Here is a 16,411-nt window from a genome sequence, read left to right on the forward strand (position 1 = left end):
ATATGGCCGCAAGCTAACAGCTAGCAGCTTCAGGTCCGGACGGCATACCGAAACTTGAACGGAGACGTGTCCAGGGTTACAGTATCTGTTGTTAACGTAGACAATGAGTCCCCCACCTCTGCTTTTTCCGCTGGCCTGCGTGTCCCTATCGGCTCTCACGGATGTGAAACCGCATAGGTCTACGTTAGCCTGTGGCGTTAGCTCGGTTAGCCACGTCTCCGTGACGATAAACAAGCTACACTCACGGTATAGTCTGTGGTTGTTCAGAGCGCACAGTTCATCAATCTTATTCTGTAACGAGTTCACGTTGCCCATTATCACTGTCGGGATTGATGGTTTGAATCGCCTCCGGTGATCCGCTCTCCTCGCTCCAGCTTTGCAGCCTCTGTAGCTCCTCTTTATCTCAGCCGGGGATGTTGTGTCGCATGCCGGTCTGTCCCTTTGTTCTTAGTGCCAGCAGCTCCGCTCTCGAATAGATGAAGGAGCTGGTTCCAGAAGTTTTAAAAAGTGCATTATCCATCTTGTATCGCTATATCTAAGAGGTATAAGTAGAGTAACTAGAGGAAGGTGAAATAAAGTTTGAAAGCCTAGTCTAAAAAAAGTTAAAGTTAAGAAAAAGGTGCGGTGTTGCAGAGCTACTTGGAAAGGCTGCCGTCACTCCAGCGCCATCTTGTACAGTATATGTTGTATATAATTGTCTTATTCTAGCGATATTTCCAAGAAGGAAGAAGGCTCTCTTGGTAAATAACTTGCCAGCCTATTAAAGTCCTACATTTTGAGTTAAACTATACATGGAGGTGAATAATAGTTACTTTCTTCTTCTGACTAATGTTTTCTCCAAGCTGTTGGTCCTGGTTTAACTCAGACTTTCCTTTTCTGTCTTTTTTTTCTCTTTAAGGTACATCGTCTGTGGTTGCTGTGCATTCCACAACTCAACGAGCAATAAGGACTAAACCCCACGATGGCGTGCCCAACTCTGTTGGCCCTGACTGTAAGAACCCTTTCAAGGTGATGATGGCAGGTGGACAGCAGCAGCAGAGGCTGTATCCACCCCAGGAGTTGGGTGGAGCCCAGCAGCCAGAGCATTACCCTGGGTACCCCAGGCTGCAGAGGCTGGGCAGCGGGGAGCCAGGCCCTAAATCCCCTTACCGGTCCGGGTATGGAGGCATGTTGAGCCCACCTCCATCTGGTGCTAAGCTTTATGGAGATGCCTCGCAGTCTCCCAGTACAGAAACTCTGGGCAGCCCTGAGGGCTTTACAAGGACCAATCCTTGTGGGTTTCCAGGAGGCGGTAGCCCTGGCTCAGCCTCTATCCACGGAAACACTAGGACACCTCTTTCCCCGCCTAGTGTGATGCTTCACGGCTCCCCAGCGGGCCAGCCATCGTGTGCCATGACAGGAAGGACTAGCACGCCCCTCTCCCCAACGGCCACTGCCAAAAGCCCTGTCATTAACATGAACATGCCGCGGGGGAACTTCCCCCCTGGTATGGATATGCCCCGTGCAACATTTCACCATAAAACACAGCCCCCTGTGCACCCTGTACCGCCCCCTCCATCCATACCGCCATCCTGTGCCCTCCAGAAAAGGCAGTTAACGTCTGAAAAGGACCCCTTAGGCATCCTGGACCCCATCCCTAACAAGCCAGTCAGCCAGACTCCCACCAATGCCCCAACACCCTCCAACTTCCAGCCTAACATCCACTCTCAGGTACCAGTGATGAATGTAAACATACCCCCTCCCGCCATTGTTCCCTTGCCAAGCAACTTACCGTTACCCACAGTGAAGCCTGGGCCTGTGGGTCATGGTGGCCATGTTCAAAGGACTCAGCAGGGTGGTCCGGCTTCCTCCATGTCTCCCTCCCCCGTTACCTCACCTGTCCACATGGCTGGGCCTGCGCTTGGGAGAATAGAGGCCTCCCCTCATCGCTCGCGTTCATCCTCCACCTCCTCTGATCACGGTAACTTTGCGATGCCCTCGGGACATCAGGCCCCGTGTGGCACCATAAAGGTTCCTCCTCGTTCCCCTCGATCAGCTATGGGGTCTCCCAGGCCCGCCATGCCCTCCAGCCCCTCCACCAACAAAACCGATGCACTCCATCAGTACAAAGACTCCCAGCTGCTGCCCGGTATGGCAAATTCAATTGGCGCCCAGCAGCACGGCAATCCCATGTACTCTCCAACCTCTTCCTCCTCCTCGTCATCTTCTCTGGCCACGCCCAGTGCTTCCCAGAAGGGTCACCCGGGACTCCTGGGGATGCCCCTCAACCAGATCCTCAACCAACAGAATGCCGCTTCCTTCCCCGCCAGCAGCCTCCTGTCAGCCGCAGCCAAAGCACAGCTAGCAAATCAAAACAAACTCAGCGCTGCTGGCAACAGCACTACTGGCATGGCTGCTGGTGGTGTTGGTATGTCAGGCATGGGGGCAGGTGGCGGAGGTAATGGAGGGGGTGGAGGGCATCCTGGCCCCGTGAGTGGCCCTCGAGGCATGGAAGGACACAGCACTTTAAATCCCATGCTCCCGCCAAACTCCACCATGCTGCTCAACACTCCTGAGGGCCAGAGCGGCCGGGCAGCTCTCAGAGACAAGCTCATGGCCCAGCAGAGGGATCCCATGCGCAAACGAAAGCAATCATCCGGGAGCGGTGCCGTAAACCATGACAACAACATGGTGTATAGTATGCTCAGCAAGCCAGGCATAGGAGGACACCACATGCCGGGCCCCAGTGCCACTGAGCAGCTACGAAAAGTGGGACGACTCGGAAACCTTCACCCGAACACCTCCATGGCCCAGCTTCTTCAGTCCATGAGCAGCCACAGTTCTCACAACCTGGCAGGCAGTGGTCATCGTCCAGGTCTAAACCCCGGACCGGCATCCGGCGCTTCAGGAGTCGCACCGCTACACTACAACGACAATACCGGCATGGTCCCCGGTGGCACTCAGCAGAACCTCCTTGTCCAGCAGAGGCTGCGGGGTCCAGGGGAAACCCTGCAGCACTGCCAGAACATGGACACCTCTGGGGGCCACCTGGGCCCACGTCCAGGCCAGTTCCCGGACATGATGGCTCAGATGCAGGCATCCTCCATGAGTAACTGTGGGCCTATGGGGCCAGGCGGCACACTGGTGGGACCTGACGGCATAGCGCTGGGGCGCCCAAACACTAACCCCCCACCACTATCGCATCCTGGTCCCCACCCCTCACAGCTTCATAGCATGGGACGGACTAACATGGTGATTCCACATGGAGGTGGTGATGGAAGCTGTACCCAGAGCGTCTCCGAGACAGGTGAGATGAGATTAAACCTACTACTAGCTGTATGACAGGTAGAAACAGGAGGAAGGTATGGAAAATGCTGAACATCAATAATCTTAATGTTTATTCAGGATTCATTACAACCTGTCACATTGTTCAAAACCTCCATCTAGGTAACACCATCTCTATCAAGGTATGATTTTACGCAATCTCAAACTATAAGGGAAGACATTACTAGAGTGTCATTTACTGCCATGTATGTTGAATACTCTGGTGCTACGAAAGAAGTGAAATCTTTATCATTCAGAAGGGATGCATTTAATCTCCCATCGTGGCCTGTGTTCCAGAGAAGTACTAGTGGGGAATGGTCTGACAATGTGATTGGGATTAGGGCTGGGCAATATGAGGAAAATCTAATTCGATATTTCTTGGCTACATCACGATACACAATATATATCACGATATGGTTAAATAACCTCCAAAAACAAATGTTATTTTAAACCATATAGTGCCTAAAATTGCACTGGTATACTCATTCAAATCAGCAATTCAATGTTTGTTTTTTTAAATTATCCGTTCGCGGCATGTGGGAGGGAGAAAAAAACCTTATAGTGAATTACATGTAGACAGCTTAATATTGCCATGGCAATTTTTACTCTATGGTTACGATAAAGCCATTTTAACCATCGTGCGTAGAAAAACTTGCAATACATCGAGTATATTCAGTCCCTAATTGGGAGAATCTCAACATTTTTAATTCTATATATATCTACTTGTGAGGTGAAAAATAAGTCGGTTCTAGTGTAGGAACAGTGTCTACTTGGGTAAAATGTGAAACTCCTTCTTTTAGGAAACTTAGACCTTCAGACATCCACCAGGCCTGTTTCTGTAGCTTAATATTCAAGCATATTCTACTTACTAGGGGTGGGGGGGGGAAATCGATACTGTGTAGTATTGTGATATTTTGTTTGCTAATAATGTATCGATACAGGGACAGCAGAAATCGATATTTTGTTACAAAAAAGGTTTTTGTGGACTGGAACATGCTCTGACTTCAGAGCATGTTGATCCTTTTTCTGAGCAAGAATCCTGACATTCCTTCACTGTCCAAATGTATTTAACTTTTTTTTTTGGCAGCAATAAACATGACAGTTTACTTATTTTATTTAAGACATGTTTTATTTTAATTAAGTTTAAAACTTTTGTATTTAATGTAAAATTATATTTTGTTTTAATTTACTTTCAAATTCTTCAGTTCCTGAATGGGCTGCATAGTTTTCATAAATTGCATAGTTCAGAATAGCTATAATTGTACCAGATGGTTGCATTCAGTTAAGTTGGACTAGACTGTAATACAAACCGTTCAGTTTGTCAACAATAAAACTGACTGAAATGAGAGAAAGACTGAGTGTGAGACTTTGATATTAGATAAAATGAATATTGATAAAGTTTACCTTTATGTACAGAATCTGAATATCGCAAAATATTTAAAAAAAAATTGCAATAATATCGTATCGTGCGTTAAGTATTGTGATAATATCGTATCGTGGGATGTATGGTGATTCCCACCTCTACTACTTACCTGTGATAAGGGAGCCCTAGAGGTTGGTTACCAGTCTAATGATTGAGACATCACGCAATGAAAATCTTCCCTCATCAGCAACAGGCCTGAGCTATAGCTGATATTCATTTTAAATACATGTTTGACAGAGCCTAGGTCATCCTCACTGGGAGCATATATGTTGACAAGGCATACCTCCCATTCGTCAATTAATCTGTTCAATAAAATGTTATCTTCCCTCAGAGTTTCTGTAAAATTAACTTGTCTGTGGATGAGTATAGCTACACCTATTTTTCTTCCTGATTAAGGTAAGAAAAAATACACTTTTTCTGCCCAGGACGTTTTTTCAGGTGTGTTTCCTGCAGTGGTGCTATAGAGACCCTTAACATTATAACTTAAAACTTTTAATCCATCCATTGTCTATAGATAAAATAATATTTTTTTTGGAGAAGAGGATTAGGGTAGGAGGGTGAGCCTCGAAAGATGCACTGCTGACTGGGCTGGGAGTTCCATGACTTTCAAAAGTGGAGGTAAAGGGGATCTATAGGCTAATTTCAAAGGGAAAGTACATTCTCTGGGAGTTCGGTATGTACCTTTTGGTTGAGTCACGAAGAGAGATTTATAAAAATGGTGGAAATTTAAAAAAAGAAAAAAAGGCAAACACGGTCTTGTGATTCTAGTGGACCTGCTAGCTTTAGCTGTGTACTTGTATTTTTGCAGTTTTTCTGCTTTCATGTTTAGCGGTTCTTGTTTTTAAAGACACAATGAGTAACCACCCAGGACTGTCGGTACACGTAAGTAACCACTTATTTATGAAGTTTTTGTAGATTGTCCACTGTTTTCGGTGTTAGAGGAACAGATGCTAGCATGGCTGCTTGTGTACATGCAGGAGCGTGAACCTCTTGTCCAGGGATATGCAGTTTACGGGTTGTTATTCTGCCTTTACACAGTTTGGGCATTTCTCGGAGGGAGAAAGGCAGAATCACCATCATTTTTCTGACACTGTGCTTTGTGCCGAATTGCCAGGTGGCTCTGTAAATAGCTTTGCAACTGCATATATAAAAAATGAAATAAAATAAGAGAGTTTTGTGGAAGCATGATTACTCAAGAAGGACCTTCTTGAGTAATTGTAAACTTAGAGCTCAGGTGTGCTATGAAGGTCACAGGAATGTGAGATTACCGGCTGTGTTTTTGGAGAAAAATAATGGTGAAATGCTTAAAATTTTAGATGTATGTTGGTGAAATTGCCAAGATTTGGGAGAACCGTTTTCCAAGTGATCTGTTTAAGGAAAAATGTGCCTAATAACACAGATAGAAACAGAATAACCTCGACAATCTCGATTAAGATGTGGTTCCTATGGTTATGAGCGAGCTAAAACCGAGGGATTTAGGTGATAGGCCCTGAGCTTAGACCGTCAGGTTCCTCCAGTATCTCCGAGCTAATGAGCGGGAGCCCCCTCATCCTTTGGAAGGCCGGGCTAATTGTCAGTCAGCCAGTGTTTCCCTTTGTTTTATTTGTATGCTAGCATCAGTCAATGGTGTAAGGAGATGGAAATGGGATCTGCATCACGCTTTAAGGGAAGCAACCCAGATAGGGCGCTCTAAAGAGCTTCTCCCAGCAAGCCGGTCGCTATAGTAACGATAGACCCTGAATGGAGACCAGAGTGAAGCCTTTGATGAGGGTTTAGGCCTGTGTGTGTGTCTGTTGCTGCTTGTGTATTACAGTGTGTGTATGTGCATCTGTTTATTTGTGTGTGTATGAGTGATTGTATGTTTTTGAAACTGCTGAAAGAACCTACATCTTGTTTTTTTTTTTGTTTTTTTTTATTTCCCCCTCCTCTTTCCTGCCTGCTGAGGGGACTGGACTTCGAGTTTATGTATTCATTGTGTGTCCATGTGTCCTCATATGGTTTATAATGGCAATATCACCAAGGGCTGCTGCAGGCCACCTGTTCTTATCACCAGGTGCCCTGTTGGTCTGATTTTTTTTTTCCCCCTTCCCAAAGTCAACTCATTGAAATTCAGGCAGTCTTCTGTAGGCCATGAGATAGGGATGGGAGGAGAAGCATATGTTTAAATGAGATTAATTATAGCCTGAGGTTTGGTTTCAAGTCTTCAGAGTCAAAAGTACTGTTTAATTCTTCTTTTAAGTACTTAAAATAAGAATTTTAAAAAAGAATGACAAGTCATCCAATCTGACCCCCTCAGAATCTGATGGATTTTTTGTTCAGTTATTTTTTAGTATATTTAATGTAAATTTTTACTTTCACATTAGGAAAGGATGCGTACTAGGAAGGATATACTATACTAGGTTGAAATGTGGCTCATTTTAATTATTCTTTCCTGCATACAGGATATTCACATGGAAACACTGAGGCTTTGTTAAACTACAGCAAAATTAATTTTCCACTTAGTTTCAGCATGATTATTTCTATATCCTGCCCTGAGAATTAGATTCATACTGGAGGAATCACAGATACAAGATGAGCCTGATATTTAAATGTAGGGCAAAAAGAAAACCTTTCACATGCTACAACTTGCTTTGACTAGCCAAGTATCCTACATGGGGTGATATGAGCCTTGGAGTTTGGCTAAAATTCACTTTTTTAAGTTTCTCCATTCAGTTATCATGAAACTGATCCTGTATTCAAGGGTGTCAACTGCTTGTGTCTGTTTCTTTGCCTTGTAGACATTGAACTGGAACTATTTTGGCTGTTTGAACTATGATATGGGGATATTTTAAGCAAGAGTTCTTCAGATCTTCTATTTATGAGAAGCGGCCACTTAAGACAAAGTTCAGGGCTTCACACACTGGCCACGTGAAATCTGTGCAAATAATTTGTGTGTTCAGAATATATTTTGGAGTTGCCTATTGTTAATAAAGCCCTTCATACGGACCACAGAACGTAATTGTGTCACAACAAACAAAAGAGTTCAGATTTCTTTAAAAAGGGGGGGTGGGGTAAAAGGGGAGTTATTCCTTCCCACTGTTGCCAAATGCTTGCTCATAGGGGGTTGTCTAATTGTTAGGGTTCTCTCTAGTATTGTAGAGTCTGTACCTTACAGTAATAATTGCCATATCACAGCTGTTGTTGTGATATGTTGTGGCTCCATTTTCTTAAGCACTCCATTGAAGCAGTCTTTTAATGCAGACACTAAACACCTTTCTGTTGAAATATTTCAGTTTCACAGTACTGAGGAACATTTTAGCTATGTGGATAAACAGAATGACTCCACCAAGGATCAGTGTAACAATAGAGATTATTTTGAGCTGTGACTCATGTAAAGCTACTCTAACAGAGTCCAAAAATAAAAATGTGCAGCGAAAAATGAGCGTAAAGGTGATGTTTTGGTGAAAAATTGTAGGAAAATCTCCCAGTTCATGCAAGCTTTGCTCCGACTGTCAGAAGATGAAACCAATCCTGCAAGCTGTTTGGAAACAGAGGACTATATTCCACATTATAATTGAACCAGCATGTAGGCAGGTCTGACTCAACACCATATGGAGTACAACGCTGCAGAAGAGGAGAAGCAGCCTGTTGCCTCCACCTGTTGCTTGTTACGTCTGTTTTCTATTAGTTGAGATTATGTTGCCACGTTTTACTGTTTTTCTACTAATTTCCACTGAATAAGTTCATTTGGTTTCCTGGATGGTCTGCTGTTGTTAACCTGCTCAGGGTGCAGAAGATAGCCTCAAGTGCCCTTTGTACCATCTGCTTTATAATGCCTCACGATGCATCTACAGCTGTGTTTCCCACACTAGATCAGAACTAAAAATATTCTGTGATGCTTGTGAACCTTTAATCAAAATCTTGGTCATCACATGAGCCCCTCAAGTTGCCCCATGTTGCAGAGCGAGTGCTTCCAGTTTGCAAGGCCAGTCATTATTGGGCTTTAACACACCAGCCAATCAGGGTTGTAGTTGATAGTTTTCTTTTTTGTGTGTGTAAAAAGCACAGGGAGTTTAGCTGGATTTTAGCTGAATGTATATCAGTACATTTGACAGGGAATTTCTTGTTCTGCTCAGTAGATGCCTGCTGTATAATTACTGCAAGAGAAGTTCAGCATTAATGTTTTTAGTGATCGTTAAAGGTTTTCTGAATGCTTCATTTTGTTTTTTAATGTCAGAGAAGAGGGTTAAACAACATGAAATTAAGCGTTATGCAACTCAGACTATTATAAACATTTTTTGAATGATAGTTGAGCATACTTACAGTGCTATGAAAATTTCCCAATTTCTTAGTTATTGCATTTTTTTTACACTTAGTCCTTAGCCCTGCAACAGACTGGCGACTTGTCCATGTTGTCCCCTGCCTCTTGCACTGTGGTAGTTAAATATAGGCTCCTGGTTTTCTGTGACCCTGAATTGAAGGAGTGACAGGAGATGGTTGTGCCACAACTGGCAGTTGTCTTTGCAGAATTGTTTTAATTTAGCCACTTTGGGTGGTTTTGAAACATGAACAGCCTCTTTAAGTCCAGGCTTTGACTAGGCCACTCCAGAACCATTTGTGGGTTGTTGTTGTTGTTGTTGTTGTTGGTTTTTTTGCCATTTAGAGGTGGACTAGCTGGTGTGGTTTGGATCATTGTTCTGCTGCACAGCCCAAGTTCGCTTTAGCTTCAGGACAATAACTGATGGTCAGACATTATTATAGGACTGGGCAATATATCGACTTTTTAAATATATCGATATATTTTTAAATGAGATGTGACAATATTGTTTATCGTTCTACGCAACGTTACTCTGCCTCACCTCTCTCCTTCACTAACACAACTCCCCTCCCCCATCGCTTCACCTGCAGGCAACAACAAGATGGACACGGCAGCTATCAAAGAGGAGGTGGTCAGTAAAAAGAAAACATTTGGAGATTACTATTTTAGTGCTGGTATCGTTAATCTCGTTAAAATGACGTTAACGCCGTAACTGCATTAACACGGCTAATCTCCGTTAACGAGTTACAGCGGATCGCCCCGTGCGTGGGGCTGCATGGCGTCAATGCGTTAGTGCGGTTAGCTTGTTAACGCGTTGACGCCGTGCAGCCCCACGCACGGGTCCCACGATCCGTCCTCGGGACTTCCAGGTTATGCCACCATGTTTGACTGTTGGTGTCATATTCTTTTTATGAAATACTGTGGTAGTTTTATGTCAGATGCAAACCTTCCAAAAAATGTCAGCTTTTATCTTGTCAGTCCACAGAATATTTTCCCCAAAATCTTGGGGATCATCCAGATGTTTTTTGGCAAATGTGAGATGAGCCTTTATGATCTTTTTTGGTGAACTCTCCCATGGATGCCATTTTTGCCCAGTGTCTTTCTTGTTGACTTGACTCATGAACTCTGATCCTAACTGTGGCAAGTGAGGCCTGCAGTTCTTTGGATGTTGTTATGGGTTTTTTGTGACCTCCTTGGCTATGTCCATATGTATATGGGTATTTTTTTTTTTAAATAGGGATTTCTCAGAGTGTGTTTTGAAAAATATCTCAAAAGCTGTGAAAAGTGTGCCAAATCATCAGGTAGTGATATAACAGTAACCGTGAAGAAATGATGGCTGATTAAAAGCCACAGCGCACAGCCTTTTATCATAAAGGGACATAAAAAACGTACACCTTTGTCCACATGTAAATGCAGAAACGCAGTTTTCTGAAATCTTCACCCTGTCAGAAGTTTTACAAAAGCTACATTGTCAGTATGCATGAAACAGGCTATGTTTACAAAAAATACCTGTGTACATGTGGCTGTAGCAAAGGAGGTCACAAAAGAACTGAAAAGAACATATAAAGAACTGCAGGCCTATGGGCAGAGTTCATGATTCACCCCTGGATGAGTCTTCGATGCACTCTTGGAGTACTTTCGGTAGGTTGGCCACTCCTGGGAAGGCTCGCCACTCTTCCAAGTTTTCTCCATTTTGTGGGTAACGGCTCTCACCGTAATTCACTGGATGTCAATTACTTTGTTTCTCGGCTACTTCTTTACATTGTGTTGGCTAGGAAAACTGAACTTGGAAAAAAACGAGTTAATAAGGTTAATTCATGATAGAACAAGAGGGTCAATTACCTTTTCCCTTAGGGCCACGTAGGTTTGGGTAGCATTTCTCCCTTAATAAATGAAATCATCATATAAAATTTGCTTTTCTGTATTTTTGTCTAATACTAAAAATAGTTTGATTATCTTAAATTTGCACAGTAAGAAATGAATAAGGATTGGGGCATTTTTACAGTTTTTACAGCACTGTAGATGAAGTTATGTTTTGACCACATGCTGAACAAATACACTTTTAGCTTTCAGCTAAAGTCTCATTTATGTATTTTGGCCTTGGAGTTCTCCTGTTGGCAGCGTTACCATTTGGACATTTAGGGGAAATATTCAGTAAATGTTGGTGGGTGGGAGCAGGCTAAATAGTGTTTTTGTCACTGAATGGTGGATGTTACTGTCTAGTCGTTGGCGTCTTAGCTTTAGCCTCTGACCATCTGTTTCTATACAGCGTGCAAGCTTGAACCACCCCCCCCCCCCCCCCCCCCCCTTCTCCTGCCATCAACAAATACTCCAAAGTTCATTGTAAACCCCTCCCGGTCCCCCCCCCTTCAACCCAGCTGACCACCACCCCCATCCCCCAGCAGGCTAAAATCACACCACCCGACCCTCGTAACCCCCCCACCCCCACCCATCCACCACAACTCCCCTACCACCAGCACCACCTCCAAACAAGCTTCCTGGCAGCGGACAGCACCACCAATCATCACTCGGTTGCCAAGGCAACCTCCCCCAGCAACAGCCGTCACTATATCATAGCAGTAGCGGAGAGGACGTGGGGAGGAAGAGGGGGGGATGGCCGAGTCGTGGCTCTTAGCATTAAAGAGAGAGTGAGAGAGAGGGGCAGAAAGAAAAGAGGAGGAAAAAAATGGAGAACACACAGCTGCCCTTCAGCTACGTCGCATCGCACCAGCTGCTCCAGTCGCTGCTCTCTCTCTCTCACACACACACACACACACACACGTCAGGCTGCTGAGATCCTGTATGCGCTCCGGCTTTGTCTGCATAACATTGCTGCTGGGCTTTCTCTTCATTCATTGATACATCTGTGGCCTCCGTGTATTTTCTTCATGTTCTGTCCTTGGATGCTTCGCTAACAAGTCTGGCTGTACCGTGCATCTGGCAGCGGGTCCATCTGTTAGCTTTGGGAGCAACAGATTGCTAATGTAGAACTTTGTTTCTTTGATTGTAGAAGCCACGGTCGGGGGACACTTTCTAAGCAACTCATTTTCTAGGTTTAAAATCCACCGAACTGAGAGGTTTATTACACAGATGAACACAAGGGCACAAGAGATTTAAAAAAAAAACATGCTACAGCTGCTGAGATTTTTAATTATATTTATGTTTTTTATTTATACGGCACTGTTGTTAACAGAGTTACAGAGTGCGTCACTGAATGAAGTTAAAGTATTATGGTGACGTTCCAGAAATACAACTGAAGACAAGGCAGAATAACAAAATATTAGACAGGATTTAAAACACACTACTTTAAGCCTTTTGATAAAATAACATAATATGATGCCATTTAAATGAGAAGTTTGTATTCTGGTTTGATTGGGCAGACTGGTCCACTAATTGGGAGCACTAATGGCAAATTATCTTTGTTTGCTAGCTGAGTTGCTTTCACCAATTTTAGCCCTAGATATACCTTTTATTTAATATTCTCTGTTTCCTGTTTGTGATCTCACCACTCAGTGAGGAGTTGGCGAGTGTTTGCAGGCAAGTTGACATCTTACCTGAAAACTAGGATTAGCAGGTGAACCTAAATTGCCCAAGGGTGTGAATGTTTGTTCCCTGTGTTGGCCAAGATAGTTTCCAGCTCCCTGCTGTATAAAAGCTGTATAAGTGTTTAAGAAAATGGATGGATGGGTTCTAAAGTAGGAATGTACTCATCTAGTCCAATCCCGACTCAGAGCTGGATTCAGTATAAGGTGGTTTGGCTTCCTAGAGTGCTCAGGTGTAGCAGAGGGTCCGCTTTTCTGTGTGGTCAGGTGAGACGGTATTGCTGAAAAACTCTGACAGCTGTGATGTTGTCACTTGTCCGGTGCTCATTGGAAAAGCTTTTGTTGCACTATTACGGTAACGAAATGTGTTGACACTGACGTCAGTAGGATTTCACTTATCAGTTCCCCTCTGCAAGCGAGTTTGTGTGCATGTGTGAGGAAGTGGGCACACAGTGAGAGCAAGTAAAGGTGAGAGCAGCATGCAGTCACCTGATGATTTTCAAGCAGCATGTTGCGCTATCTGCAAATTAGAGACAGTCAACACTGCACTACAGTGCACCTTAGCACGTGCTCTTTTATTTGAGTTTAAAGAATTATAAGAGGAATGAGTGCCAGTCTGCGGCTGTCTGCTTATTAAATTCAGGTTTTAGATCAGCACTTACAAAAAAAGGTATCAGGTATAAGAAATAAAAAGTTCTTGCAGCGTTTGAATGCAAAATTATTATTAATTTATTAATAATTTGTTATTGATTATTGCACTGTAGAGGCTGGTGAAGAACAACATTTCGTTTCAGCTGTGGATTTCTGTAAATACCATGTGAAATGACAATAAATCCTACAAACTTATATTAAGTTAACTTAACTGAAAAATGAGAAAAAAAATAGGAAAGCAATCTCCTTATGTCCACAAGAAATAGATGGCCATTTGACGATAGTGTTATCTTATTGGTTAAAACAGGTACTGATTTGCGGTTACAGAAAAATGTTAAAAATACAGTGAAGGCTCCAAACACTGGACCCTTTGGTAGTCTGGCTGGGGGCCACAGGTCCTTTGTTTGACATCCTTGATGTAGGCCATCCATTCTTGTTGATGAATGCAGTGAATATTGTGGATTGTTTTAAAAAATGTAACTAGAATTACACTTCAGCATGCTTTATCATATGTTTTACCAAAAATATAAAATATTGCTTAGTTCCTTTGTCGTGAAGTATCAGTGCTGTCTGTATTAAAATACACACCATGTCTGATGGTTCGAGCTCACCGGCCTCTCCCTGTTGTTTTGCAGGAAACCCCTCGTCACTTGGATGTGGAATGGGCGCTCTACAGCCACATGTTAACGCCGGTGGAGGTCAGATGTACCCGCAGCAGGTCCATCAGGGCATGCAGCAAGCAGTGGTATCTCATCCTGCCTACCAGGGGCAGCAGCACTTCTCCGACAACCCGCCATACGCTGACAGCAACAACGCCAAGTCCGGCTCCATGGCCTGCCTCTACCAGAACTACCAGGTGGAGCAATGAGTCATGTTTTGATCTGTGTAGTATTTCAGATGTTTTAGATGACATTTCTAATCACAATGGCCCCTCTCTGTATCCACAGCAGGGGATGCTGCCACACCCACAATTTGGGGAGGAGCAGCAGCCCCAAGGTGAGGGACTTCCAGCGGGTACGCCTAGCTCTGACAGAGCCCCCGGCGGAGGGCCAGAATCGGTGGACGCCATCTACAGAGCTGTTGTGGACGCAGCCAGCAAAGGCGTGCATGTAACCATCACCACGACAGTGAGCGGGACAACGCAGGCGAGTCCGGTGCACGCCCTCAGTGCCATGAGTGCCTTCACTGCCTCCATAAGGGAACCTGTCAACCTCCCCCAGGCAGTCAGCGCAGTCCTGCATGGGCACCAGGAAGGGGAGACCATACCCCAGCAAGCCAGAGTGCGGCAGGTGAGGCCTGGGCGGGGTCAGAAGAACATGGATCCAGGGAAGAGCACTCCGGATGGCCCTGAAGCCAATGATTACTTCCGTTCTCCTGGACGCGGGACTCCCAGGGGGCAGTGGGACGGGGAGACTCATCATGGGGGAGGCTTCGACAGTCAGAACAACAACAACGCCTGGGGTGGTGAGGAGTTCCTGGAGTGCTCGACCCAAGTAAGGAGTAGTCCCTGCATGGAGAGACCTGCCAGTCTGGCCCCTGCGCCACCCTGCCCCACCGATGGGTCCAACGACCACGGCCTGGTGATGGCCCACGATAAGGCCTACCTCGATGATAGCTTCCGGTTCAACAACTGCGGTCGGGCACCAGCTAACTACAAGGAACGTCTGGAGCAGACGGTGGAACGTTGCGCCCATCTCAACGGCACCACGCCCCACTTCAACACCCGGGGCTACGGAGAAGTCCTGGGCCCTCCACGGCAGGATGACGACCAGTCACCCAGCTCCTCCACGAGCCTGGAGGGCCCTCTGGCTACAGCCAAAGACTACAGCCACTACAACGGCCACTTCAATGGAATGGCGCCCAGCCCTTCGGACACGAAGAGCCTGAGCAGTGAGGAGGACCTCCGGCAGCCAGACTCGCCCTCGTCGGAGCTGCTCCACTACCGGTCCAGGACCTTCAACATGGGAGAGCTGGTCTGGGGCCAGCTGAAGGGCTTCCCGCCGTGGCCTGCAAAGCTGGCCGGGGATGAGCAAGTGCACAGCGCTGCCATGCAGCTGCGGGAGCAGGCCAAGGTGAGGGGCCGGGGTAGTCTGTCACCACCTGTCACCATTTTGCCGGCCAGCGCCTCAGCCTGAGGAGGCTATGAGCAGCAATCCCAGTATTAAAAGTTTCAGTGAGTCTTGGATTACAATGAATTATCTTCCAGTTAAAGGGAGTTGCTTGCCAATAAGTCGAGAATAACTCGTATTTGACTGTAACTTTCAAATATTGCAGCTTTGAAAAGTCAGAAGGAAATAGAGCTTTGTAAATTTCTGTCCAGCGGCCATCGAGGCAGATGGACTCCAAATTACTCCAAAAACACATCCACGGCTTTACCTGCCAAATCAGAAGTGCAGAACAGAGCATGTCCGACAAATGGTGACTGCCAAATTATCCGCTAGACGCGCCGAAGTGATAAACCGGAGTTCAAATTGAGCATCAGTTCCTGGTGCTTGGTGGGAAATTTTCAGTCTGGTGCTGAATGTGCTCAAATTGATTCCACTTTTCTTTGTGCAGGTAGAGCCAGAGAAGCTGAAAACACTAACTCATGACTTGGAGGCATTCGACCGCGCCGCCAAAAGAGGCCTAAAGTAAGTAACCTCACCCAGCACACTGGTGCTTCATTAATAATATAAACCCACCTTTGCTGTAGTTTGAGCTGAGCGAGGCCTTTTCGTGCTTCCTCTGATGATCTTTATCTAAAGTGGCATTGACACCTAGTGGTTAAAGATGGTGTCCTGCAGCAAAGGAGAGGCAAACATTTGTTTAAGTGAAACAATAAAACTTTAAACGCTTTGGGGCAAAAATAGACCATTAACCCTGAAGTGACTGAACTAAAATGACAGAGGTAGAGTCGGAATACTTTATTCAGTGGCTCTGTTTCCACAAACTACACATGTACAGCTTCTTTTTTCCAGGGTAGATATTAAAAACTGTTCTAGTCTTTTATTTCAATAATCCAAAATTAAATCTTTAAAGGTCTGTTTAAGTGACCTATGTGTTACAGCACACTCGTATCATGTTAACACCCAAATATGGACACATTGGAGGTTCTGTAATCCTCCGAACAACAAATAATGATGGAAGTCATCACAGTGTATACTATAAACTTGTGTCAAAATATTAGAAGAGTGTAAAATTACAAAAAGATCAAAT

General features: G+C 44.9%; 1 protein-coding gene across 4 annotated transcripts in view; it reads left to right on the forward strand.

The window, feature by feature from the left end:
• Positions 1 to 16,411, forward strand: part of LOC102304229 (methyl-CpG-binding domain protein 5) — a 58,049-nt gene that overhangs the window by 35,747 nt on the left and 5,891 nt on the right. For all 4 annotated transcript variants that reach the window (XM_005919944.2, XM_005919942.2, XM_005919943.3 and 1 more), the window contains 4 exons: positions 899 to 3,286; positions 13,852 to 14,072; positions 14,164 to 15,288; positions 15,773 to 15,846. In XM_005919944.2, the coding sequence (XP_005920006.1) occupies positions 899 to 3,286; positions 13,852 to 14,072; positions 14,164 to 15,288; positions 15,773 to 15,846 (3,808 nt within the window). The remainder of the gene's footprint in view (positions 1 to 898; positions 3,287 to 13,851; positions 14,073 to 14,163; positions 15,289 to 15,772; positions 15,847 to 16,411) is intronic.

The sequence above is a fragment of the Haplochromis burtoni genome, unplaced genomic scaffold, assembly GCF_018398535.1.
Source record: "Haplochromis burtoni strain Fernald_Lab_line unplaced genomic scaffold, NCSU_Asbu1 Contig_39, whole genome shotgun sequence".
Taxonomy (NCBI): Eukaryota; Metazoa; Chordata; class Actinopteri; order Cichliformes; family Cichlidae; genus Haplochromis; species Haplochromis burtoni.